Genomic DNA, 17,979 nt, shown 5'->3' with positions numbered 1-17,979 from the left:
GACGGGACTTGGGCGGGGACCGGAGCTCTGTCAGTCTGCTGCTCCCTCTGAGCAGCAGACTGACAGTACAGAGATAAACACAGCCCGCTGCGACACGCTGTGTGTCAACAGCACGGCTGTGATTTATGTGGGATAGCAGAGTGCGGGGGGGGGGGGGGGGGGGGGGAATTGAAATAGCAACAGAGGCTGGGCAGTATAGGCAGATCCAGCCTCTGTATGTGGATTGCATTGTCAGAACCCACCTCGGGTTCTCTTTAACACCACGTTATCGCTCACAATGCAACAAGGTTAAGGGCATATTCACAGTGGGACGTTGCATTTTAATGCGATGTTAAAGTCGCATTGTGTCTGCGTTTAGAGGTAACGCACTGTAAGCAGCGAGTTACCACAATGCAACATTTTTCAATGCGACGATAACGTCGCACTGTGAAGGGCCCATGGTATCATTGCAGCGCGGTAAGCTGCATTAGACTTTATAACGTAGCTTCGCAACGTGGCACTGTGAATGAAACTTAAAGAGAATCTGTATTGTTAAAATCGCTCAAAAGTAAACATACCAGTGCGATAGGGGACATCTCCTATTACCCTCTGTCACAATTTCGCCGCTCCTCGCCGCATTAAAAGTGGTTAAAAATTGTTTTAAAAAGTTTGTTTGTAAACAAACAAAATGGCCACCAAAACAGGAAGTAGGTTGATGTACAGTATGTCCACACATAGAAAAATACATCCATACACAAGCAGGCTGCATACAGCATTCCTTTTGAATCTCAAGAGATCATTTGTGTGTTTCTTTCCCCCATGCACTGAAGTTTCAGGCTGCTCTTTTCTTCCTGCAAACAGCTTTGCCCTTGTTTGTAATTCCTCAGTATGTGAAAGCCCAGCCAGCTCAGAGGACGATTTATCCAGCTTGTAAAAGATAAGAGAGAAGAGAGAAGCTGCTCTAATCTAAATAACAAACAGGCAGTGTGCAGAGAGGGACCTGGAAGAGTGAGTTCATAGCAGAACCACAACACTGAAGAACTTGGCAGCCTTCCAGACACAGGCCGACAAGTCTGACAGGGGAAAGATACATTGATTTATTACAGAGACAGTGATAGTATAAAGTGCTGCAGTTAGCCAGAACACATTAGAATAGCTTTTGGAACTTGTAGGATGATAAAAAACAGGATGCAATTTTTGTTACGGAGTCTCTTTAAAAGCCAGGAAACTGTCATAACCATGGCTAATGCTGGGAATACACGGGTCGATCCGGCGGCCGATTAGCCGCCGGATCGATTTCCGCCGGCGCTCCTTATCAGCTGCTCGATTCTCTGCCATTGTCCGCCGGCGGGAATCGAGCAGCGTGATTGGACCAACTGAATATTATCAGCTGGCCGGATCAGTTGCTCGATACACGGTACAGAAACGTACCGTGCATCCCCAGCATAAAACATCACTCACTCAAATATCAGCCACACAGATTTCCCTGTTGAACTATTACACAAAAGGTAAAGATTTTTTGTGTAGATCAATCCTGGGTTGAAGTTGTTCTTCAAGTAATTGTGTATACAGGTAATTTAACTTTGCTGCAGCTTTAACTAGAAGCAAGTGCTAAAACTCTTGTCCCCAAAAATCGAAGCCACAGTTTTGACCTAAGCCTTTAGTAGTTTGCGCACACCTTTGCAGTGACATTTATTAGATCAACCAACAAGCCACACCCCCAAGCAGTTTCTGCATCCATGTTTTGCAGGCTGAAGCCGTGATATCAATTTGTGGAAAGAGACCAATGTCACAACACAGGTACGCAACTCATACAACATTACAATTTGCAAGAGGCCTGGCCACGGAACTCTTCATGAATGTATTCTAGCAAGCTGTACAGTATTCCACATGCAAACTGGTATTCTGGAACACTTATACAAAACAGTTAAAACATTTTCAGTTTCTAATGCATTCTAAAACATTAGTGTACACTGCCACAGTGATGTCTTTTCCACGGGCAGCTGAAGGTGGTAAACTTAACTGCCTTAGTCAGCTAATCCCTGTTCACTGACTGGGCACTTGCTAGCGCTTGGCACAGGAGGCCACCCATGGAGTTGCTGCATCCGAGCATTATACCGTGGGGGTAACGCTACCACGTGTCGAACTTGATATGTGTGGTGTTACCAAATGCTGACATTCAGCTCCAAGTAGTTACAGCTGAATGGCACTTGTGGCCAGGAGGCTGAACTGCTCAATACACGAGCAGTTTAGCTGCCCGTGGAACAGAGGGTTAGGGCTGGTGCACACCAAGAGGGGTTCTGAGTGTTTTTTTTTAAACGCTTTCGGGGGGGGGGGGGGGGGGGCGGGAACCGCTTGGCTAATGTTAGTCAATGGGCTGGTGCACACCAGAGCGGCTATTTTTTTTTCCCCAAACGCAAACTCGGGTCCTGCAGCATTTTTGAGATTTCTGAGGTGTTTCTGCCTCAATGTAAAATATAGGAAAATGGAAAACCACTCTGAAAAACGCTAGATCAGAGCAGTTTTCCAAGCGTTTTTGTTACAGTAGCTGTTCAGATACAGCTGTACTGTAACAAAATACAAAAACGCTCCAAAAACACAAGGCATGTTTAGAAAATCTCTCTAAAAACATGCCTAGAATCACTCTGAAAAACCTCTCAAAAACCGCTAGCGTTTGCGGATCTGCTAGCGGTTTTTGGTGTGCACTGGCCCTTAGAGGAGCTAGCAAATCAAGCAAGAAGCAACTGCTTAACACCCACTCAGGCTGATACAAATACATTCTACAGAGGCATAAAAAAATAAATAAAAGACATACGGTACATTCTGTAAGCAGTGTTCCACAATTTATTTTTTTTTTTTTTTTTTTTTTTTTTTTTATACAAATAAGTCATATAACATCTTCCCCTACCATTCCAACATCTCTTTTTCCAGCAGATGATCATTGGCCTTCACCGCTCTCTCCCAGTCATTTGGGTTCTGGTGCAGTGCTACAGGATATGTTGGCATGGTGGAATAATCTCTAGCAAACTGAAAGGAAAGATTTTTATTTAGTGTTCTTATATACATAACAGTACACCCTATGTACACATACAGAAGACTAATTGGTGGAAAGGATGGTTTGGAATGGATTTAGCAGCCATAAACTAATTTGGGCATCATTTTCTCATGTGATATTTATCGGTTTTTACTTGCAGTGGGGAGGAATAGTCTTATCCTTCTTACCCATCATAGATCATGCCTGGCCAAACAGGCAGAAGGCTGCTGAGAGAATGCTGAATAAAAAGCATACTAATCCACAATTTTGTCCACCAAAGCCACACAGATACATCTATTTACCTGCAATTTCTCCATCTTTAGCCTTAAGTTCTCTGTGTACTGATTCTGAAGTTGGCTCCATGTATTGTATTCAGCTCCAGGAGGCTTTTTGTATGGATCTAACCCCCATGCCTGATGTGTGGCCTCCAAGTGCCCTCCTCTGCTATTAGACTTTATTCCTCCAATCTCTTTGCTCTCAGGCAGCGCTTTGTAATGATTTGCTATTGTGTTAGCCATATCCTGTCTTGGATCATTGCAGAAAGTATTCAGCAGAGCCGACTGGTTAAGAGTTGGTTCAATATTAGGCATTTCAAACCTCTTTGTGTCGTCCGCTGTAGAGGGCTCTAAAGTTGATAAATATGGATAAGCTGATAAAGCAGCATCTGCAGGAAGTGAGTTTTTGTCTAGAGTGCATACATTACTAGTGCATGATGCTAAAGTTGAAGGCACAACATGAGCTGTGGGGATAGCAACCTGGTTTCTGATTGGTTGAAAGGGAGTACTACCACTGGCATTACAGAAATCTGAAAAAGAAAAATTGTCAAATGAAATATGATAAAACAAATGGGATGTGCATAATGGGCCAATTTCACAAATGTACAAAGTTATACCAGGTAAATAAACATACGCGTTTAGATCAAAGGAACTCAGAAATCACCCTTAACCACTTAACGACCGCCCCCAGCCGATGGGCGGCGGCAAAGTCCGGGCCCAAACGACCGCAATACGCCCATCGGCGGGGGCGGCTGCGGGAGTGGCTATGCGGCGATCGCGTCATTCGTGACGCGATCAGCCGCCGGGGACTGGCTCCGCCCCCCGTTCGCCGTAACCCGCCGGCCGTTCGGAAGCGCCGGCGGGTTACTGGCATCCGGATCGCCGCTGCAACAGTGTATAATAGGCTTTGTAATGTATACAAAGCCTATTATACTGGCTGCCTCCTGCCCTGGTGGTCCCAGTGTCCGAGGGACCACCAGGGCAGGCTGCAGCCACCCTAGTCTGCACCAAACACACTGATTCCCCCCCCCCCTGCCCCCTGATCGCCCACAGCACCCCTCAGACCCCCCCCTGCCCACCCCCCAGACCACTGTTTGCACCCAGTCACCCTCCTAATCACCCATCAATCACTCCCTGTCACTATCTGTCAACGCTATTTTTTTTTTAAGTCCCTAATCTGCCCCCTACTCCCTCCTGATCACCCCCCCACCCCTCAGATTCTCCCCAGACCCCCCCCCCCCCCCGTGTACTGTATGCATCTATCCCCCCTGATCACCTGTCAATCACCCGTCAATCACCCCCTGTCACTGCCACCCATCAATCAGCCCCTGATCTGCCCCTTGCGGGCAATCTGATCACCCCCCCCACACCAATAGATCGCCCGCAGATCCGACATCAGATCACCTCCCAAATCCATTGTTTACATCTATTCTCTCCTCTAAACACCCACTAATTACCCATCAATCACCCCCTATCACCACCTGTCACTGTTACCCATCAGATTAGACCCTAATCTGCCCCTTGCGGGCACCCAATCACCTGCCCACACGCTCAGATTGCCCTCAGACCCCCCCCTTATCAATTCGCCCGTGCAATATTTACATCTGTTATTCCGGGTAATAACCCACTGATCACCTGTCAATCACCCATCAATCACCCCCTGTCACTGCCACCCATCAATCACCCCCTGTCACTGCCACCCATCAATCAGCCCCTAACCTGCCCCTTGCGGGCAATCTGATCACCCCCCCACACCAATAGATCGCCCGCAGATCCGACATCAGATCACCTCCCAAATCCATTGTTTACATCTATTCTCTCCTCTAAACACCCACTAATTACCCATCAATCACCCCCTATCACCACCTGTCACTGTTACCCATCAGATTAGACCCTAATCTGCCCCTTGCGGGCACCCAATCACCTGCCCACACGCTCAGATTGCCCTCAGACCCCCCCCTTATCAATTCGCCCGTGCAATATTTACATCTGTTATTCCGGGTAATAACCCACTGATCACCTGTCAATCACCCATCAATCACCCCCTGTCACTGCCACCCATCAATCACCCCCAGTCACTGCCACCCATCAATCAGCCCCTAACCTGCCCCTTGCGGGCAATCTGATCACCCACCCACACCAATAGATCGCCCGCAGATCCGACATCAGATCACCTCCCAAATCCATTGTTTACATCTATTCTCTCCTCTAAACACCCACTAATTACCCATCAATCACCCCCTATCACCACCTGTCACTGTTACCCATCAGATTAGACCCTAATCTGCCCCTTGCGGGCACCCAATCACCCGCCCACACGCTCAGATTGCCCTCAGACCCCCCCCCCTTATCAATTTGCCCGTGCAATATTTACATCTGTTATTCCGGGTAATAACCCACTGATCACCTGTCAATCACCCATCAATCACCCCCTGTCACTGCCACCCATCAATCACCCCCTGTCACTGCCACCCATCAATCAGCCCCTAACCTGCCCCTTGCGGGCAATCTGATCACCCACCCACACCAATAGATCGCCCGCAGATCCGACATCAGATCACCTCCCAAATCCATTGTTTACATCTATTCTCTCCTCTAAACACCCACTAATTACCCATCAATCACCCCCTATCACCACCTGTCACTGTTACCCATCAGATTAGACCCTAATCTGCCCCTTGCGGGCACCCAATCACCCGCCCACACCTCAGAACGCCCTCAGACCCCAGCCCTGATCACCTCGCCAGTGCATTGCTTGCATCTATTTCCCCCCTCTAATCACACCTTGAGACACCCATCAATCACCTCCTGTCACCCCCTAGCACACCTACCCATCAGATCAGGCCCTAATTTGCCCCGTGTGGGCTCCTGATCACTCGGCCAAACCCTCAGATCCCCCTCAGACCCCCTTCCGATCACCTCCCCAGTGCATTGATTGCATCTATTTTCCCCTCTAACCGCCCCCTGAGACACCCATCAATCACCTCCTGTCACCCCCCTAGCACTCCTATCCATCAGATCAGGCCCAATACATCCTGTCATCTAAGAGGCCACCCTGCTTATGACCGATTCCACAAAATTTGCCCCCTCATAGACCACCTGTCATCAAAATTTGCAGATGCTTATACCCCTGAACAGTCATTTTGAGAAATTTGGTTTCCAGACTACTCACAGTTTTGGGCCCGTAAAATGCCAGGGCAGTATAGGAACCCCACAAGTGACCCCATTTTAGAAAGAAGACACCCCAAGGTATTCTGTTAGGTGTATGATGGGTTCATAGAATATTTTATTTTTTGTCAAAAGTTAGCGGAAATTGGATTGTTATTGTTTTTTTCACAAAGTGTCATTTTTCACTAACTTGTGAGAAAAAATAAAATCTTCTATGAACTCACCATACCCCTAACGGAATACCTTGGGGTGTCTTCTTTCTAAAATGGGGTCACTTGTGGGGTTCCTATACTGCCCTGGCATTTTAGGGGCCCTAAACCGTGAGGAGTAGTCTAGAAAACAAATGCCTCAAAATGACCTGTGAATAGGACGTTGGGCCCCTTAGCGCACCTAGGCTGCAAAAAAGTGTCACACATGTGGTATCGCCATACTCAGGAGAAGTAGTATAATGTGTTTTGTGGTGTATTTTTACACATACCCATGCTGGGTGGGAGAAATCTCTCTGTAAATGGACAATTGTGTGTAAAACAAATAAAAAAATGTGTCATTTACAGAGATATTTCTCCCACCCAGCATGGTTATATGTAAAAATACACCACAAAACACATTATACTACTTCTTCTGAGTACGGCGATACCACATGTGTGACACTTTTTTGCAGCCTAACTGTGCTAAGGGGCCCAAAGTCCAATGAGTACCTTTAGGATTTCACAGGTCATTTTGAGACATTTGGGTTCAAGACTACTCCTCACGGTTTAGGGCCCCTAAAATGCCAGGGCAGTATAGGAACCCCACAAGTGACCCCATTTTAGAAAGAAGACACCCCAAGGTATTCTTTTAGGTGTATGATGAGTTCATAGAAGATTTTATTTTTTGTCACAAGTTAGCGGAAATTGATATGTATTGTTTTTTTTTCACAAAGTGTCATTTTCCGCTAACTTGTGACAAAAAAAAAATCTTCTATGAACTCACCATACTCCTAACAGAATACCTTGGGGTGTCTTCTTTCTAAAATGGGGTCACTTGTGGGGTTCCTATACTGCCCTGGCATTTTAGGGGCCCTAAACCGTGAGGAGTAGTCTAGAATCCAAATGCCTCAAAATGACCTGTGAATAGGACGTTAGGCCCCTTAGCGCACCTAGGTTGCAAAAAAGTGTCACACATGTGGTATCGCCGTACTCAGAAGAAGTAGTATAATGTGTTTTGGGGTGTATTTTTATACATACCCATGCTGGGTGGGAGAAATCTCTCTGTAAATGGACAATTGTGTGTAAAAAAAATCAAATAATTGTCATTTACAGAGATATTTCTCCCACCCAGCATGGGTATGTGTAAAAATACACCCCAAAACACATTATACTACTTCTCCTGAGTACGGCGGTACCACATGTGTGGCACTTTTTTGCACCCTAAGTGCGCTAAGGGGCCCAAAGTCCAATGAGTACCTTTAGGATTTCACAGGTCATTTTGCCACATTTGGTTTCAAGACTACTCCTCACGGTTTAGGGCCCCTAAAATACCAGGGCAGTATAGGAACCCCACAAATGACTCCATTTTAGAAAGAAGACACCCCAAGGTATTCCGTTAGGAGAATGGCGAGTTCATAGAAGATTTTATTTTTTGTCACAAGTTAGCGGAAAATGACACTTTGTGAAAAAAAACAATTAAAATCAATTTCCGCTAACTTGTGACAAAAAAAAAAAATCTTCTATGAACTCACCATACATCTAACGGAATACCTTGGGGTGTCTTCTTTCTAAAATTGGTTAATTTGTGGGGTTCCTATACTGTCCTGGCATTTTAGGGGCCCTAAACCGTGAGGAGTAGTCTTGAAACGAAATTTCTCAAAATGACCTGTGAAATCCTAAAGGTACTCATTGGACTTTGGGCCCCTTAGCGCAGTTAGGGTGCAAAAAAGTGCCACACATGTGGTATCGCCGTACTCAGGAGAAGTAGTATAATGTGTTTTGGGGTGTATTTTTCCACATACCCATGCTGAGTGGGAGAAATATCTCTATAAATAGACAATTGTGTGTAAAAAAAATAAAAAAATTGTCATTTACGGAGATATTTCTCCCACCCAGCATGTGTATGTGTAAAAATACACCCCAAAACACATTATACTACTTTTCCTGAGTACGGCAATACCACATGTGTGGCACTTTTTTGCGGCCTAACTGCGCTAAGGGGCCCAAAGTCCAATGAGCATCTTTAGGCTTTACAGGGGTGCTTACAATTAGGCACCCCCCAAATGCCAGGACAGTAAACACACCCCACAAATGACCCCATTCTGGAAAGTAGACACTTCAAGGTATTCAGAGAGGAGCATAGTGAGTCTGTGGCAGATTTCATTTTTTTTTGTCGCAAGTTAGAAGAAATGGAAACTTTTTTTTTTTTTTTTTTTTGTCACAAACTGTCATTTTCCGCTAACTTGTGACAAAAAATAAAATCTTCTATGAACTCACCATGCCTCTCACTGAATACTTTGGGATGTCTTCTTTCCAAAATGGGGTCATTTGGGGGGTATTTGTACTATCCTGGAATTTTAGCCCCTCATGAAACATGACAGGTGCGCAGAAAAGTCAGAGATGCTTGAAAATGGGAAAATTCACTTTTGGCACCATAGTTTGTAAACGCTATAACTTTTACCCAATCCAATAAATATACACTGAATGTTTTTTTTTTTATCAAAGACATGTAGCAGAATAACTTTCGCGCTCAAATGTATAGGAAATTTTACTTTATTTGAAAAATGTCAGCACAGAAAGTTAAAAAAGTCATTTTTTTGACAAAATTCATGTCTTTTTTGATGAATATAATAAAAAGTAAAACTCGCAGCAGCAATCAAATAGCATCAAAAGAAAGCTGTATTAGTGACAAGAAAAGGAGGTAAAATTCATTTAGGTGGTAGGTTGTATGACCGAGCAATAAACCGTGAAAGCTGCAGTGGTCTGAATGGAGAAAAAGGCTCTGGTCCTTAAGGGGCGAAAAGACTGTGGTCCTGAAGTGGTTAAGGTGGCCATACATGGTACAATTTTTCAATTAGATAATTTAGTTCGATTATTCCATTAGATCGAATATAAAGATTTTTCCAGCATGTCCGATCATTTTTCCCGAAAAAACGGGATAATCGCTCGAATTTCTTGATAAAAAAAAATAATATTTTCAACTTTCATTCAATTCGATCATTTAGATCGAATAAACGGGAAAATCGAAAGTTTTTATTGTACCGTGTATGGCCACCATTACTAAAGTAAGACCATATCCTGTACAGCCGTATCTACTTGTGGGTTTTCCCCATTGTGTAAGGCTGGGTTCATACTGTCCGGATGCACAATGGAGTGGCAACAGAGGATTCGTGCAGGTTCTGTCACATGTCCACATGCATTGTTCACATAGCCTGTGTTGTACATGTGGTTCTGCTCGCATTGCCACCCATCTGCTTCACCTGCCATCCTCTATTTAGGTCCTCTTCTTCTGCCAACCTCACTTGGGTCCTCTACACAGCAGATATGTATATAGATCCGAGTCCGATTACAATATCAGGCTCCCATTTGAGTATAAAAGACCAATGAGAATCCCAAGGCTGTGGAGGGGGTACAAAAATCTTCTAACTCCTCAGTTTATGAAACCACGACTCCGGGTACCTAAAATGCGTACATTTGAAATCGGCGCCGGTAGACTTGGGCGCAGGATACAGCGTTATATAGCTGATCCTGCTTCTGCACAAGTCCGGGCCGATTTAATTACTATTCCCCCTCCAGGCCGACATGGATAGTGGGGGAATGAAATAATTCGGCTTCCAGCGATTGCTGGAGGCCGAATTATTATGTTTTTAAGCAACTTCGGCTCTGTCTTCTGATAGTGCAGACGTTACTCACTGAGCACTTCAATAGGAATGATTCCTATTGAAGTCTATGGAGGCGCCGGCTGCGCCAAAATCTAGCAGCGCTGAAAAGCACTGCTCCGACCTAAAATGGCTCCGACTCCTCGACTCCGAAGTCTAATACTTAAAGAGAAACTCCGACCAAGAATTGAACTTTATCCCAATCAGTAGCTGATACCCACTTTTACATGAGAAAAATAATGATTTTCACAAACAGACCATCAGGGGGCGCTGTATGACTGATTTTGTGCTGAAACCCCTCCCACAAGAGGCTCTGGTACCGTACGGTACTCTGGGCAAACTGCCACAATGTAACAATGTTCAGACAGGAAATAGCTGCTTACAGCTGTCTGTTAAAGCCAGACCAGCTACATAATCTGCCCACAGTAACAATGTCACCATGTAAAACATGTCAGAATGTGAATCTGGGAGAGGAAAGATTTTACAATGAGCAAACACTGACTAAATCATGTATACATAATTATTGTAAAAATGAAGCACTTTTTTTATTACATTATTTTCACTGGAGTTCCTCTTTAACAGGGCTGTGGATTTTGTACAAAAATCATCCGACTCCTCAGTTTATGAAATGAACGACTCCGACTCCAAGTGCCCAAAATTGCCCCGACTCCACAGCCCTGGAGAATCCTTTCCGAGTACTAGGGAGTATTCTCCTTGGTTCACCACTCAGTGAACCAATGAGAATCCTTCAGGAGAAGGATTTCCATTGTTCTGCTGCAAACCAATGGGAGCCCAATGTTTCTGATGGGGTTTGGATCTTCTGTGCAGAGAATCGCAGCAGCAGAGAACCCGAATGGATGATGGCACAATGACACAGTCCATTCTCACTGGCTTTCACAGATTCCATCCGCATCTGCTTCTTGCCAATCCGGAAAGTCATGCAGGACTCATATTTGGGTTCTGCTCACTGGAACGGGCTAATGTGAATGGATCCTATCTATTCCTGTGAGCAGCAGGCACTGTTTATTAATGGCTTTTAACTACTTAAAGGAGTTATCCGGGCAAATTTAACAAAATAAGCGGTACTTACCCGGAGCTTCCTCCAGCCCCAAGCTCCCAACATGTCCCTTGCCGCAGCTCTGCCCGCAGCCGTTAGCCGCAGGTCCGTCCCGGTCCCCGGCGATGAGATCAGAGCGACCTCCAGGTCGCTCTGTACTGCGCCTGCGTGAGCAGCGCTGTCAATCACCGCCACGTGGGCCGGAGCGGACTGTGCAGGCGCAGAACTATTGCGCCGTCCGCTCTGGCCCACGTGGCGGTGATTGACAGTGCCGCTCACGCAGGCACAGTACAGAGCAATCTGGAGGTCGCTCTGACGTCATCGCCGGGGACCGGGACGGACCTGCGGCGAGGGACATGCTGGGAGCTTGGGGCTGGAGGAAGCCCCGCGTAAGTAGCGCTTATTTTGTTAAATTTTCCCGGATGACTCCTTTAAGGACCTTGCTTGAAACAATCAAACAATCTGCACAAGGATTCAAGTTAAGCACCTCAGAGGCGCTTAACTTGACTCCTTGTTCAGATTGTTTGATACTCCTCCCTATATTGCCTGATGAAGCGGGTTGAAACTGCGAAACGCGTAGCATTTCTTTTTGGAGTTCCTAATAAATGTGTGACTGTCTGAATCGCAGTCGTGTCTGCTTGAGGGAGGTAAGACCACCACTTCCTCCTTCAATTTTGCCATTTAAGTTGGTTTTTAAGCTCATTTAATCTAATCTTATAACTTTTGGCGCCTCTGTTCATTGTATACAATTTTGAGTCCACCCTTGGTGGAGGGTTGCTACCCTTTCTCCCTGTCTACAGAGAGTGACTTCTTAATCCTGAGTGGGGTCAGGACAATCTCCCCACCTGCCTTTACAGTGGTTGCCTACTGGTGACCCTGACTTGTGAGTATCTAGCAATACAAACTTATTGTCACCTTGTCCAGTACGAATTACACTATTGGGGCTCTTGGTGTTCCCTGTTTTTATCCCTAAACTATCTGCTAATGTAAATGGGACAGATTACACTAGAGCGATTGTGAGTAGGCAAATTCTAATGTATTGTATAGGAGCAAGGAAATTGCTCCCAAAATCGCTAGCAAAGAGCTGTCACAAATCACTAGCGATTGCGATTTGTGTTTTGTAGTGGGTCCCAGGCCTAACTTTCACAGACCATGTCTAAAAGCAGCCATACATGAGTCAATATTCCAGGCAGATTTAATTGCTGCGATTGAATCTGCCGGTGATCAACAGACAGAAGACAAAACGGTATATATCCATCTAATTTAAGACAGCGTATAAAACGAAGATTTCTGAGGCATAGGGGTAGCTTTTAAACAATCATAGCTTTGCATCGCTCAAGTCTTATCTGTTCTTTCTAAGAATTCGGTTAAAGCAAACCACAACTGAAAGGGATAAGAAGGCTGACATTTATTTCCTTTTAATCAATGCAAATCGCCCGGCTGTCCTGCTTATCCTCTGCCTCCAATACCTTTAGCCATAGACCCTAAGCAAGCATGCAGATAGGGTGTTTCTGACTACATTAGCTACTGTACATGCTTATTTCAGGTGTGTGATTCAGACACTACCAATGCCAGAAGAGCAACAAAACTGACTGAAACTGGTATTGTTTAAAAGGAAATAAATATGGCAGCCTCTATATCCCTCTCACCGCGAGGTGGGGACATAAAATCAAATCAAAACAAAAACTATTCCACCTGATCCAGGAGGCTGGGCAGATCAGGTAGGTGCCATCCACGCCATGCCTGTGCCCTGCACCATTTCACATTCACTTTCGTGTCCTCTGGGGTCACGATGCTGGAGGGAGAGCGAGATGCTCTCTCAGCGTGCAGGGAGGCGGGGGAGCGGCCAGGGAGAGACAGCTGCCCAATGGCGGCAGCAGTAGAAAGCCTGCAAGAACGCCCCCAATGGGCATTTTGAGCAGGGAATCCTTCTTCTTTCCCCTTGCGATCAGCAACAATTATTGTCGCCAATTTTGGGAGGTTGTAGCAGGGGCTTAGAGCGGCATGGGGACGGGGACACGGACACACACACACACACACCATGAGGCAGGGAACATGCCTCTGTGTCCCATATACCCCCCTGCCTCGGGTTCTCTTTAAAGTTGCATGTTATGAGCACTGATTACACTGCAGTAGCAAACAGATGTACACTCAAAATACATTTTCATGCAACCACTGCAGTCAATTATCTTATTTTAATGTCTTCTCCCAGATTTACAGGTACCAATATTCATTTGGCTCACCTTCTAGATTTTCAGGTATAATTTCTTTTGCAGCATCACTCCTGTGTTTACCCCCATGAAGTAAAACATTTCGACTGAGGGATTTTACTATCTGTGGCGTCTGCCATTCTGTGTAAGTACTGCAAACCTGCAGCCCTCCTGCAGTAGACAGAAACACAGCAAGTTACTCATATGTATGAATCTGTAGGCAAACAGAGGTTACTAGCAGACCTGCGATGTAGCATACGCCGCATAAGAGGGTAGCGGGCAGGAGGGGGGTATTGGGCACAGCGGGGGGGGGGTCGGACCCCCCCTCCCTCACCTGGGTCCCTCATCTGCCATCTGTGCTCCAGCTTAAGTGGCGGGGAGTAGAACCCCCCCCTCCCTCACCTGGGTCCCCCATATGCACTCCCCCTCCAGCCGTATCTATCCTATCGATCTAAGAAGTAGTGCCCTGCCCCCAGAGCCGGTGCTAGACTTTTTCGCCGCCCAGCCGTGGGTGGGGGGCGCCGAGCTGGACGGGGTATTGGGCAGAGTGGCGGGGAGGGGTCGGACCCCCCCATCTGCGCTCCCCCTCTAGCTTAACTTCAGCCGCCACTATTACTAAGAGGCAGTGGGCGGGGATGACTCACCTCTTCCGCGATCCAGTGTGCGTTCCACTGTCGTCACGTCCTGCAATGCCGCCCACTGTATTGTAAGTGGACGGCATTGCAGGAAGAGACGACAGTGGAACGCACGCCGGAACACGGAAGGTGAGTCATCCCCGCCCACTGCCTCATAGTAATAGCGGCGGCTGCAGCTGAAGTTAAGCTAGAGGGGGAGCGCAGATGGGGGACCCAAGTGAGGGAGGGGGGGGTCCGACCCCCCTACCTACCGAATACCCACTTCCTGCACGCTACCCCCTCCAACTCGGCGCCCCCCCACCCACGGCTGGGGGGGGGGGGGGGGGGCGGCGGCGAAAAGTCTAGGACGGGCCCTGGGGGCAGGGCACTACTTCTTCTTGCTGTAAGGTTGAGGCACTTAGCCTAATATATACCTAATATAGATATAAATATTGCTTACCTCTCATGCTGGGTTGTTGGGATCGTACTTCCATAAACTTATCCAGACCTTCCATACTGGGGTTTGGAGCTGCCCTGTTGAAACAAAAACAATTTAGTGGTGAAAAAAAATAAATAACTAGTGGGTGTATCTGAACATAGCAGCTATTGTACATAAATCTGTGTTATAAGCACAAAACCGCTTATCTTCTGGAGACATTTGGGGTGATAACAATGAATGCAATCAAACCCTATTAGAAGTGTCCACTTCTAAAGAATACCACTCTGGCAGCCACTTTCAGTGACTGCACTGAGAGGATAAGTAACATTCTATTGGTTGAATGGCAATACATACGCTACCCAAAAATAATGGTACCTGTCAGGTTTGTATGTTGCATTAATGCAAAAGACAAATATGAACACGTTAAATGGACATGAGTAAAGGGATCCATAAGAAAATCAGGGACCTATTCAACATGCTGTTGGTCTGCTGCAGTCAGGCAGTGGACCTGATGTGATGATTGAACCACACCTTAGCTGGCAGAAGTGTACTGATTTGAGGAACATGCCCATAAAATACAAAAAAAAAAAAAAAAAAAAAAAAAAAAAAATGTAGAACTCTAAATATCCTATCTAGAAATCAGGGGTCTCAAACTCAATTTACCTGGGGGCCGCAGGAGGCAAAGTCAGGATGAGGCTGGGCCGCATAAGTGAATCAATCAATCAATCAATCAATCAATCAATCGCTCCCGCCCCATCCCCCCCCTCCTTGCATTGATTTTTATTTCAAAATCAAATTCACACTGAAGCAAACTATTTTTCCTATTTTTCCTTATAGTTCGCTTCAGTGCTCCCATTACAAGTAATCCGCAGCTTCCCTGCCGCAAAACGAGGGCTGCAGAGCCCCCAAATCGCCCGGGGGGCAATTCGACGGCATTTCCTGGAAGGGGCAGAGCTGACATCAATCGCGGCACATCGCCGCCTCTGCCCGCCCCTCTCACTCTTCCTTCACAGAGAGGGGCAGGCAGAGGCGATTGACATCAGGAGGGGCAGAGCTGAAGCTGAAAGCTCTGCCCCTTCCAGGAAATGCCGGCGGATTGCCCCCCGGGCGATTTGGGGGCTCTGCCGCCCTTGTTTAGCGTCGGGGATGCGGCGGATTACTTGGGAGCACTGAAGCGAACTATAAGTAAGCTTTTGCCGGCGCGGGCCACAAAATATTGTACGAGGGCCGCAAATGGCCCGCGAGTTTGAGACCCCTGATCTAGATAGATGTGAATTATGTACAGAAAGCAATCGTGTGTGTGTGTGTGTGTGTGTGTGTGTGTGTGTGTGTGTGTGTGTGTGTGTGTGTGTGTGTGTGCGTGCGTGCGTGCGTGCGTGCGTGCGTGCGTGCGTGCGTGCGTGCGTGCGTGCGTGCGTCAGAGAGACAGAGAGACAGAGAGACAGAGAGACAGAGAGACAGGACAGTGCACTGTTGCCATGGGTGCAAGGGAGCACATCCAAGCTGAAGGCTTACCTGGAATTCCACTTTTAACAGGCTTAATAAAGTAGAGATGGGAAGTTCGGATCTTTTCAATGATCCGGATGATTCGAATCACACCATTGAAAAGATCTGGATCTTTGATCCGAATCTCGGATCATTTTACAAGGGAAGCATTCAGGGGTGAAATGACTAGCAGGGCAGGAGAAGGGGAGAGGGGTGGACACGCAGAGAAGGGGAGAAGATGGACAGAGAGCAGGGAGTGGACAGAGAAGGGAGGCGGGATGAGCAGAGAGCAGCAATGTTTGCACACAATACCCACATGCTGCAATCATATATGCTTTACATATATTTCACCTATATGTTCATCTGTATACCTTGAATGGAAACGTCACAGTGAAAGAAAGCATTCCCAGAAGTGAAGTGCAGCTGTTTAGAGCAGTGCAGGAGGAACATATTGCGCTGCAATCACAGTGCCTGCAAAGTTACTGAGCTGTCCTGAGCTGAGCCAAAAACTTCCAATGTGTTCACTGTTCACAACTGAGGAACAGCCAGCCTATAATCGGCAGCACGTTATAGCCAGTATGTGTGCTCTACACATATCTGGCAGTGGCACCTATGTGTTCCCTCTCTCTCATCTACCTGTCTCCCTGCAAGGCTGCCTTAGGGCTGGTTCACACGGGCGTCTGCTGAGCTTTTGCTTGGCATTGCGTTCAAACGCCAGCGTTTAAAAGCTAGCTTTTGAAAAGCGTTCAAGGCTAGCAGTTCTGGTGTCTGCTATTGTTTCCTCACGTTTACTGCCTCTGAAAGCAGCATGTTGCTTTTGAGACTAGACGCAACGCTGGGATCTACTGCCAGGCTTTCATGAAAGCCTGCAAAAGCCAGCTCTAAACGCTCCCATTCACTTGCATGGGATGGCAGTAGATCCCAAAAAACGCTGCGTTAAACGCCACAAAAACGCCCGTCTGAACCAGCCCTTACATCCAACAGAGCGATCCATCTCACTCTGCTTCCAGGACCCGCAGCCCGCCTAGAGAGGGCGTGTCACTCCTGGCCACGCCCCTTTTGCGATCCGAATCACTTATTTTGATGATTCGGATTCGACTCACAAAATAGATTCGGATCAAAGATCCGAATCGTTCATGATCCGGACAACACTATAATAAAGTATTTATGAAGGTTTTACAGAGTAAGTTCTATTTTACAGTTTGCATTCCAGTCTTTATAAATGATCTGAAACATAAAATGACTATACCAACAGAATTATTACACATTTGTGTCACTTAATTCAAACAAAATATTACATGAATTGCAGCCAAATAACGTGTGTTCAGTATGGCAACAATGACCCGTGCTGCGGAGCTCAGGGCTGCGGCCACCGGCAATGATTACCTGACAGACACTTGGGTAATGCGGACTGTGCAGACTCAGTAACCGGAAGCACGGCAATCCCGATTTCACTCAACGGAATAGACGCTGCCAGCCGGAACCTGGGCGGAGTCGCCTTCAAACCGTCTCCCCGCCGCACGTAACCAAACCCAGCTCCCCTGCCCTCCAATTGCCGTGTGCGACGCCAGCCAGCAGCCAATAACAGAGCTTAGGGCAGAAGGGGCGTGAGGTTAGGTTCTTGTTGTCAGTGAACGCTGATCTACGGCTGTGAGGCTGGTGCTAGCAGGGAGACAAGGAAGGAATTGTGAGCGCAAAGGACACAGTTATCACAATCTGGAGGAACTATCCTTTTGGAGTCAATTTCGCTCACTCTTTCTTGATCATGTCCGAGATTCATACACGCGCTCAGTTTTTTTTTATGCCACACGTTTGTTAAAGGCTGTTTTATAACAAAACAGATGATTGCAATGGAAGGGGATGCAAGCAGG

General features: G+C 46.7%; 1 protein-coding gene across 2 annotated transcripts in view; it reads right to left on the bottom strand.

Moving 5' to 3' along the window:
- Nucleotides 1–17,753, bottom strand: part of CEP85 (centrosomal protein 85) — a 48,833-nt gene extending 31,080 nt beyond the window's left edge. The window contains exons 1-5 of one of the 2 annotated variants that reach the window (XM_068265477.1): nt 17,495–17,752; nt 14,645–14,718; nt 13,604–13,741; nt 3,316–3,818; nt 2,888–3,006 (exon numbers count right to left, since the gene is read on the bottom strand). In XM_068265477.1, coding sequence (XP_068121578.1) covers nt 2,888–3,006; nt 3,316–3,818; nt 13,604–13,741; nt 14,645–14,699 — 815 coding nt within the window. In that variant the 5' untranslated portion in view covers nt 14,700–14,718; nt 17,495–17,752. Of the gene's footprint in view, nt 1–2,887; nt 3,007–3,315; nt 3,819–13,603; nt 13,742–14,644; nt 14,719–17,494 lie in introns of both variants that reach the window. The other variant, XM_068265478.1, reaches the window with a different exon arrangement.
- Nucleotides 17,754–17,979: the final 226 nt, after the last annotated feature.

The sequence above is a fragment of the Hyperolius riggenbachi genome, chromosome 2, assembly GCF_040937935.1.
Source record: "Hyperolius riggenbachi isolate aHypRig1 chromosome 2, aHypRig1.pri, whole genome shotgun sequence".
NCBI lineage: Eukaryota > Metazoa > Chordata > Amphibia > Anura > Hyperoliidae > Hyperolius > Hyperolius riggenbachi.
The sequence above is the reverse complement of the archived record's forward strand: the minus strand, read 5'-3'. Positions and strand labels throughout refer to the sequence as shown.